At 39.0% G+C, this 10,104-nt stretch overlaps 2 protein-coding genes across 2 annotated transcripts in view; both read left to right on the forward strand.

Moving 5' to 3' along the window:
* The first annotated feature begins 459 nt into the window (after positions 1-459).
* CLRN2 (clarin 2) lies at positions 460-5,706 on the forward strand. The gene is made up of 3 exons (XM_005415427.2): positions 460-1,105; positions 4,844-5,023; positions 5,441-5,706. Exons 1-3 carry the CDS (start codon positions 853-855, stop codon positions 5,704-5,706), a joined length of 699 nt encoding a protein of 232 aa, XP_005415484.1. The 5' UTR covers positions 460-852.
* Positions 5,707-7,466: 1,760 nt separating this feature from the next.
* The window catches only part of LAP3 (leucine aminopeptidase 3), a 17,296-nt gene continuing 14,658 nt past the window's right edge, over positions 7,467-10,104 (forward strand). The window contains exon 1 of the mRNA XM_031055443.1: positions 7,467-7,480. Coding sequence (XP_030911303.1) covers positions 7,467-7,480 — 14 coding nt within the window. The remainder of the gene's footprint in view (positions 7,481-10,104) is intronic.

Below are 10,104 nucleotides of genomic sequence, written 5' to 3' on the forward strand. Positions count from 1 at the left end.
AATCCCAATGCCTCGGCGCAGCCACGGCAGGGGCCTTGTCACTAGTCCCCAGGGCTCCTGCTGCTGTTAGTTAGTTAATTAATTAATTAATTAGTGGTTCTGAAGGTCCTGCCAGGGCTCGAGTAGCAGTAACCGTAGAAGTGCGGACAATTACGGCCGGTTTTCTTTAGTGCTCATGGATCGCAGCTGTCACTTGAGTTACCCCTCCTGAGTGCCCCGATCTCCGGCACGGCTGGCCAGGCCATCCCCGCTGCCAGGGGCTTCGTGCGCCCCGCTGTAATTCAGGAGATTCCAGACCCATCCCTTCTGTCCCTCAGATAACTCTGCCTGCAGTGACATTTACGGGCTGGGTGGGAGCAGGCGCCGGGAAGCACAGCACGGCTCAGGCGACAGCAGAATCCTTCAGCCAAATTACGTTTTTTTGATGCTTTGTCCCTTGCACACAGATATTTACCCACTTTTTAAAATAATCCAGTAAACTGGATTCTTCTCCAACTTTTCTTCACATGAGGTTGCAGTAAGAAACTTGATGACATTTGAGCAGGACGATTAAACACCTGAGGAAATATTAGACAGGCCATAGAGATAGGATTACTTGCTACAAAGAAGCATCACCGCACTACAATGTAATGAAGCCCTTGCTTGCAACCATTTCAGGATGTTGTTGCAGCAAAATGTATTTTTTGCCTTGATTTTTAACCATACAGATTAATTGCTGGACCTCCAAAATACAAAGAGAAGTATCTTGAAATGCCTGGTATTCAGCTGTGGATTTTGGAGCATGATGAAAAATGGGAAATATGTCTGACGGCTGCAGAGAGGGCTTGGAGATGATCCCTTGAAAGCACTAGGATGCCTGGCTGCTTTAAAAAGACATTATTTGCCTTGTCTTCCCTAATAAGTTTTGTGTCTTTTATCTTGATTGTTGTTGCAATGGGGATCCCAAAGTGGATGACTGGAAAGATCCTTTGCAAAACAGGGGCTGATTTGGTCAATGCCACAGATCCAGAGCTGGTCAAGTTCATCGGAGAAATTTACTACGGACTCTTTCGGGGTGGCAAAATACGCCAATGTGGCTTGGGCGGGCGGCGTTCCAAATTCACAAGTAAGTACAATTTTGGTTGAATATTTAGTCTAATATCTAGTTCAAATTTAACATTCTATTATTTTTGTTTGCAGAACTTGTAGAATGCAAATTTGTATTATTAAATAAATATGTAGTCTTTATGGTTTGACGTTTGGAGTGTGAATATAAAATTATCATTTCATTAATGCTTTTCACTACAGTTATGTTCTGTAATCCTGGAATCAAGCTGGAGAAAAAAATCCCTAGGGCTAGATGGAGAGTTTCCTTTTAGCATTCTGCAGGGGGTGAAAGTCATTTGGAGATGACCCTGTAAATCGTACTTTTCCCTTGACTGACATTTTCCTATGCCAGGTTTTGCTCTGCCACCCCTCTGCCTCTGTCCTTGCCTTCTCTGTTGAACTCTTCTGAGGTTTTTTCCCTTTAAGAAGCAGAGATTTATTTAGCTGGACACATTTCTGTGTTTCTCTGGCTGTCCTAATGCAAATATCTACCATAGCACTTATCGCTAACTTTATTAACATGTTGAAGAAATTCTTACCTTCTTTTCTCTTAAGTTGGGAGACAAAAAATTGCTGAACTTTTAACAAATGTAAAAACTCTTCTAAACATATTCCTTCTAACATAAAAGATTTTCTTGAGATCTTGAAAGCACTGAGCTGTACTCTGGATGATTTCCAAATTTCATTCATCCTGTTCTGTAGTGAAAATGGCGATTTTTATTGAAGATTTTTATTTCAGTGTACAGATTTACTGAAACTTAAACCAATACAAGTTGAAGCTGTTGCAGTCTCACCCTCTCCCTGGCCCACAGCAATGCTGTCCTGTCCCATCCTTTGCAATGGCTCTGGTAGCTGAGGGGAGGTATTTCAGAAGTTAAAATTTAGCCTACAAAAATAAATAATTGTTTTCCCATAGGATCATGTCTGACTACACAACTACACAAGGACTCCTATAAAAATTGAAGGCAGGTGTGCCTGTGGGACTTTAGAGGGAATGTAGAAAAGAAGAGCAACCTCAAATTAGATCAGTGTAACCAGTTGTTAAACTGGATGAATTTGGACTGGTAACCAAACTATTGCTCAAGCTCTGACTGCAGCTGCAACTTCATGACATGGACAGAGCAGTCGTGCTCATCCAGCCCCAGTTCTTTCAGCCCATCCTGGCAGAGAGAATGAGAAAAACTCTGTACAACTTTTTGGACTATTTAATGAACTTTCTGATTTTTTGCTGTGCAACCTGAGAGGGAGGCATAATGTCCCACAGTCACTCTGGAGTACATCAATATGCAACTGGAGGATGTGAGTCAGCGCTCCTTAGACAAACAGAGCTCTCACTGAAGCTAGTAATAATTCTCTGTTAGAACTGTTAAACATTAAGTGCAGTAGGCACAAATAGGCATTTTGGTCAACAAGTGTTCCAGAGATTTCCCCTTTTAAACAATAACTCTACTGAGTTTGATCTTTTCACAATACTGGTTTCAAACAGCAATACACAAAGCTGATACTTTAGCACAATGGTAAGCAGGACTGGGGGTTCTGGGTTTGACTTGACTTTTTTTTGGTTTGAATGTCCCCCTTAATCTCCAAGCATTCTGAATTTACTGGGGTGCAAGAATAGTGAGACTTTTCATGAGGAATGTGATAATATAACTGGACTTTACTGTCACCATAGATGAAGACAAAGCTAACACATCATATGGTGCAGTACTGCAGTACCTCTGACACTTCAGAATTTCAAATTGCAAAAATTTACTGTTATTGGTACATCCCCTTTCACTCTGTTAACATCCACTGGAGTAGACTTATGGCTGGCACACTTTCTTTTAGCTGGGACAATGACTCTGTTGCCATAACTGGTGTCTACTGCTCTTTTGTACTCCTCAAGATGTATCATCTGGCCTCCAGCTGCAGCTTCTGGAAGTGTCCCATCCTAAGTGCAGCATGTATGTTAGACCACAGGCTTGTTATGATGGTCCTAAGGCACCTAAGCTGGCATAAGATGCTTCTGTTTTGACAATTGAGTCAAACCCTGGAACAAGCTGGGGAAGCCACGCATAGCATACACTTTTGCCTGTGCATAGCAAACCCTGCTGGATTGCATCTGGAGTCTCCAAGGCAATATCCTTCTCATGGATTCTTATTTCTCTGTACTAAGCCAGACTCCCTGGGCAGGTCATCAGGACTTGGCTGCAAGACTCAGAAAAAAGACCAAATAATCCTTACATCTACCCTAAAATCTCTGATGGTTTGTAAGGAGGCTTAATTCCATGTGCTTTGTTGTTACACTGCCAGTTATTTTCCAGTCAGAAAGCAACCTAGTTTTTGGATTCCCATTTCTCATATATACTTCTGATCCTCATTACTCCCCTCATTTCTTGTTATCAGAGTCTTCTGCAGCTCTTCTGTGCACCAAGCCCTACTACAACCCCAGAATGAGCTACTGAAAGGGTAGATCTGTTGAATTATATAATTTTTGTGTGGGATTTGTACAGTATTTTTTTCCTACAGAATCTACTGTAATTCTGTCCTGTCATGATCAAATTATATGTCTGAAGTTCATGGTGACATTGACCAACTATTGCTGCCTACTTTTTAGGTGGTTTGTTTGAACTTTGGGGGTTTTTTGTCAGTTATACAGCACAGGTAGGAATTTATTTATTTGTTTATAACATAGTATACCTTCTTTGTTGTATCTTTTTAGTAATTGGGCAGTGAGTTTTTCAGAACATGTATGAGTGCACAGTGCTATGCTAGCTGGAGGTCTCCTCTTGATCATGTTGTATTTTAGGGTTCCTCTCAATCAGCTTCTCTCTTTTCTGTCAGTCAACATCACCTACAATTCCCTACTCACATTTCTTCTGATTCTGTTACTAGAGGGTTGCAGGATAAACTAAACACTCAGGTGTACATTTCCTGCTGCTGGCCAATCTGGCCTTCCAACAAAAGAACTGTGTCTGTGAAGACAGAACCAAGAAAATTACTGTTCTCAAGAGACAAGTGAGTGTCAGGCTGCTGAGGGAGAGCTTGTGCCTATAGCAAACCATGGGAGTGCTTCACCTAAAGCCCACCTGACTGCAATACTCTACAAGCTTCCTACATCTGTGGCTAAAACACTGCCAGATGCCCAGAAAAGCACAAAAGGGCCATAAACACTAGGTGAGAAACCAAGAAGGGAATCTTAAAGGGCAAACCTGTGGGATTAGGATGTATGAAATCAGGGCAGATCTCACTGGAGCCAGCAATAAAGAGAGCATTAGAAAAAAAAGAACAATAACATGAGAAAATAAACACAGAAAAAGGTGATGCTATTTTAGGCAGCAAGGGAACAAGGAAATGGAGACGATCGGACTTCAAATGGATGAGATAAAAAAGCATGAGACAGGAATGAGAAGCTCAAAACCAGGAGTTTGGTATTGAGAACAGAGGTGAAAAAGAGACAGGAAGGTATGCAGCAGACAATACAGCACCAGAGATAAAGACATTAACTCTGCTAGATAAATAAACAGGCCTTCAGCCTGAATCCTTATTCACAGATCCTGTTTAGAGGATTATTCCTGTGCCAGAAAATCCCTGGTTTGATGCACTGAAAAATAAAGCATCAGGAACTGAGATGTGTGCAACTAGCTGAATTCCACATCTCCATAAAAAACCAGTCGTCCTTAAATATAAGTTGAATTTGAAGTACCAGCACAGTGTGATGTTTACCACCATCAAGAAAACCAATACACTGAATAGACTATTTATTTTTTCTTGACAGTTTTCCCACACATGGTGAAAAAGTTGAATACAGGCCTGCATGTGATGATCATAATATTCCTCTGTGTGGCCATTTTCTTCTCTCTGGTCAGTTTTGGATTCTGCATTCTTAACGCAATAAAAGTTCCTTACCGAGCTATTAACGGTCCAGCAGGAGCATGCCTTTGGAACTTCCTTGCAGGTAAAGTAATTTTCCAGTGTTTTTCTCTAGTCACATTCATAGAAAATTATACAAGTTCCTTCTTTTGCCTTGAATACCTCTTTGATTTAAATACTTGTAAATACAATGAAGTTGGTGGTGAATTCACACCTATCAAAACAGAATTTCCAGGTGGTATCTTGGTTTATTGTGTCTAGTTAACATTTAACAGGAGCTATGAATACCAGTCTTGAGGCTTTATGTAATGGATAAAAGTATGTTTGTCCACACAATAAAGCCTAAGCATTTTGAATTAAACTTTGGTTTAAGCCATGCCTTTGTCTATCCCTACTCTGTATAGTGCTCAGTGATGTATTCAGTAAGTCTTTTGAAGCACAACCAAAATATCTGTCTTGTTTTGATTTGATAATGGTGAATACTTATTTCATTTTGTTGCAGGTGGATTTGTGGTACTTGGAGTCACCAGCTTCATGGCTGCTGTGAAGCTTCATCACCTCACAGAAAGAATTGCCAATTTTCGGGAAAATGTCTTTCAGTTCATTATCTTAGAAGAACGCTTTGAAGACTGTTTTTGGATTTGTGTGGCAAGTGCCACAGCACATGCAGTGAATTTGCTGCTAATAGCCATTAGTGGGATTCATTTCCCTAAAATTAAGACTAAAACAGAAGAAGTGAATGTGACAGCAGAAGATATCATGTACTAACAAATCTACGCAAAACTATTTTGGTCAAGTGAACTGTTGTGACAGGAACAGCTACTTGGCTCTTCAGCCTTTGTTTTGGATAGATGATTTGTGTACAAACCCGAGTAAACATGTCAGTCTACAATACCAGCAACTAACATGTCTGTGAAAAAAATTTTGAAAACCAAGTGCTATAAATATCATTATTCTCAAAACAAACTGATATCTGCAGTGAGTATATACTGTTTCAGTTTTTAGAAAATTTGCTCTTTGGGGTATTTTAGAAAGCTAAGGTGAAATATTTCATCAAACCAAATGTCTTCTTTATTTAGAAAGACAACATGTTTATTACAAATCTTTGAAATGATAAAGCTATTTCAAAAGAGAAAAAATGTATATTTGGCATTTTCTTTCACAGAATTATCTAGAGCATATTAAGAAGGACATATATCTCTGATGATGTTATACAGCATTGAAAAAGAGAACTTCATCAACTGTGAGGCTCAAGTTAAGGGGCAGCAAAGGCTGTGTGTGTGTGTGTGTGTGAAATGTTTTTAAAACAGAAATTATCCAATACCACAAGGCAAAGAAGAGAGAAATGTAAAGTATATGGGATGCTATTAGTCTGTGAAGAAAAAATTATTAGCTGCTGGATGAACATTTTATTGCAGCTTCTGGAAGTAAACAGATTAAGGGTAATAGTGCTTTTAGATAACCTGGAAAATACTAATCTGACAGATTAATTTTCTTCATAATTATGTTAATTGTTAAGTCTATCTGAAATCAAGTAAAAATGATGTATGATGAAACAGTATTGAAATTAATAGAACTGGCTAAATGGATGGAAAAGTTACTTTCTTAGGAAGGGCCATAATTTTGACAAGGATTTGAACAGTTCGTGGGTACCCAGGAGCAAATATTTTTGAGAAAAGGATATGGAATATACCATTAAGAATGGATACAGTGGCCTCTACCCTCTCTGGGTTTGGCTCTACAAGTTTAGCAGGATTATGAGTGAAGCAGAAATTTGTGAGGGTGACTCTGCAATAGACCCTACTAACCTATCTTCTTCAAGACACCATGAGCCACTTTTGTTTTTCAGGAGCACCAAAAATTATTTTAAAAAATTTAAAAGATAGATGGAAAATTATGATGAGTCTATAGAACTGTTACAATTTTAGTATAAAGGAGACTCAGTAAAGCAGAAGTAGTTCCTATTTTATGCCACCCTCTTGCTTCAGTGTCCTTCTAAATTTACTGGTGCTTTCACTCAGACTGTGCCCTGGGCCACAACTCCAGAAAGATGCTGCACATGGATAGGCAGCAAACAAACCCAGGCTACAAAGGTGTCTTAGATGGTAACAACACAGTACTGCCCTGAAAACTGTCCCCAGGGGCCTCTGTGGTACCACCACCTTCCCCTCCCAGAAAATTCTGAGAGGCTTTGAGATAGAAAAATCTTGAAGTGTGGCATAATTACACAAGTAGAAAATGTAATACTTGTAATTTGTAATTGTTCTATGAACATGTATAATTTAGACAGAGTTACTGTATGGAAAGAATTATATTGTGGCATGTAACTTAGCTTTTACTAAATATAATTCTCTTCAGGAGGTGAGAAGGAAGCAGATTGTTAATTCCTCCATATTGAGTGATTGCTGTGAAAATGCTTTTCAGTAGCATTAACATGCATGTATCGCAACACATTTTCATACTGATAATGAACTGCTTGATGGTCCCCAAATTTCAAACCACTCCAAAAATATTACTGAATAAGAATCATGGGACTAGTTAGGTAAGGACAAGATTAAAGATTTGTTGGTGTGGATTCCTAGGGAGGTCAGTAGCTCTGAAAGAACCTGTAGAATGCACTGTATACATGAAGGTAAAGGGGATGACTGGGGTGAAAAGCATTGTAATTTCTTGGTTTGGATCAATTCAAGAATGGAGCACACTCTGCAGTAAAGGTCCAAGAGAAGTTTTCTCTTACAGCAGACCTATGAAGCATCCTTGTGGGATACTATAGCTACACAAGTTGAATGACCAAATAACATTCTCATCAATGACTGCGTTGTGACCTGTGAGAAAATAGAATTTTCAGTTCAGAGTGAACAGAAGTATCCTCATGCATGAACTAAACTTAATGAAACAGATGTGAAGCTAAATTAAACATTCAGCTGCACAGGTTGTCTGAATTTAAGCACTGCTAAGATACACTGATAGGTAAATGCATGGAATATTTGCCCTGGAATATTCTTTCTGGATTAAAAAAAGGTTAAATGCAGGCATACATATTTGAAATGTACAATTACAAAGCCCACCTTGGGGTTAACAATAAGTAAGTTTATCACTTAGACCTTTTCAGCTTTCCCTTGTACCTCATAAAATAATTTCAAAAATGTGCAACTTGATATATGTCACCTATTTTATTTACACATTTTTATTATGCTTCACATAGTGTATCTGATCATATGCATGCTCAACATGTAAAAATGAGCACTTCTCTGGGGACACTTCTTACCTTGGAAGATTTGAAATCCCAGATGAGAATATGTATGAGTAATATCTACCAAGAACTTTGAAGATATGGGCCCAATCCTGTCTTTCCATAAAATTAGACAACTTCATATATCCCAGATATACCCACTTAATTTGTATGTACAGAATAATATATAGAAATGACATGAATATGGAGAAGCTATGGAGCTATGGAGTTCAAAGAACTAAAAACCTGTTCATTGTCCAAGAGCCTTCCCAAAATAAATGAATCTGAAAATTAATTACCACTTTGATTCTTTAAATAATATTGTGGTTTAATGTTAAAAATATGCATTTTTACAAGATAAATCAAATTTTACAAGATAAATCAAATTGGGTGTAATTTTCCTCAATCATTGCTTCTGAGTGCTGCTGACCTTAATAAATCATGTTATTTGTCTCTGTACCACTTCATGGAAAAAGCTGTGAGGTGGGAAGTGCAATGGACTCCCTAACTCCTTCTGAACAGGCCTAACTCCTTCTACATCATGTTCTGCTCATCTAACAGTGTAACTCCACTTAAGGATGTATGGAAAAGCAAACATTGTTATACATACTGTCAGAAGGTGTCTTATTCTCACGTATTAGAATGCATTACTTAAAGTCTATGCTTCACACTTCAGGGGCAGGGAAATAAACAAAAAATGTCTCGCTCACCTGAAATTAAAATCCAGTGCATGTTCAATGCTCTTCAGACTGACAATACAGTAATTGTCAGCAAACTACAACCAGTTGTTTTCCATGCAGCGCTTTTGCTGACCATAAATCTACTTCTGATATTACAGTCATGACCCTGTATTCTGTAGTGAATTTTCCTGACACTATGTAACCACAGTCATTCTCATTGGGTTATTTTGTGTTATTTTTTATTTGCCACATTTTTATTTCTTTCTGTAATTTCAGCCTGAAATTGTTACAGTAACGTGCACTTGCAATAAAGTTTTATTTTTCCTAAATAATTTACATTTTAATCTTTAATATGCAAATTAAGTATGCAGACTAGGGTTGCCTAAATCTGTGATAAATCCCCAAGAGAAGTACGACCACCTATCTAGAACATGCCACAAGGAGCCGCCCCCTTGCACGAATGGTGCCTGTGAAAAATGCCAATCATTGTTTTTAAAATTTTAAAAGTTTAATAGTAATAAAATGGTTACAAAAATAGTAATACAATTAGAGTAATAATAATTTGGACAATTTGAATTAGGACAGTATGAGACAATAGAGACAAAGAGTTACGGACATCCGGGTACCTTTTTCTGGGCAGCACGAGCCCGAAAAAGGACACCCGTTAACAAAGGATCAACCCTTAAAAGCAATAGCCTGTTGCATAGTCATACACTTCATACATGATGCATAAATTCCATTCAAATACAGGATTCTGTCTGGTCATCGTCAACTTCTTCCTCTGAATCCTAACAGCGCCTTTGAGGTGGGAAGAAGTTTGTTTCTTCTGATAAGAGGGCAGTACATTCTTTTTCTCTGAAAGATTTAGGTGTCCTGCGGCTGCTATCTCGCTGTGAGTCCTTTCTTTAAAAAAAGTATCCTACATAGCATGGTTTCCATTTTAACATTTTTTATAACCTAAAACTATATTTAACACACTACTTAAGAGAATTAACACAGCATTACTTTCTAACACAACACATATAATATTCATTTTAATATTTGCGAAAAGCCAATCATAAAATACATGCATTTTTCACAGTGCCGGACCGTGAGGAAACCCCAGCCCCCGTCCCGCTCTCTATCCCCGCTCGGGAGCGCTCCGGGGCTCCGCTCTCCATCCCCGCTCTCCATCCCCGCTCGGGAGAGCTCCGCGGCCCGCTCTCTATCCCCGCTCTCCGTCCCGGCCCCCCCCGGCCCCCCCCGCGGCGCGCC

The sequence above is a fragment of the Geospiza fortis genome, unplaced genomic scaffold (assembly GCF_000277835.1).
Source record: "Geospiza fortis unplaced genomic scaffold, GeoFor_1.0 scaffold40, whole genome shotgun sequence".
Taxonomy (NCBI): domain Eukaryota; kingdom Metazoa; phylum Chordata; class Aves; order Passeriformes; family Thraupidae; genus Geospiza; species Geospiza fortis.

What these genes read in the sequence shown, in the direction of transcription:
- CLRN2 (XM_005415427.2), top strand. Translation starts at nt 853, where the DNA reads ATGCCTGGCTGCTTTAAAAAGACATTATTTGCCTTGTCTTCCCTAATA. An exon ending in GCGGCGTTCCAAATTCACAA is followed by an intron (nt 1,106 to 4,843) that starts GTAAGTACAATT and finishes TTTTCTTGACAG; the next exon opens with TTTTCCCACACATGGTGAAA. An exon ending in CCTTTGGAACTTCCTTGCAG is followed by an intron (nt 5,024 to 5,440) that starts GTAAAGTAATTT and finishes ATTTTGTTGCAG; the next exon opens with GTGGATTTGTGGTACTTGGA.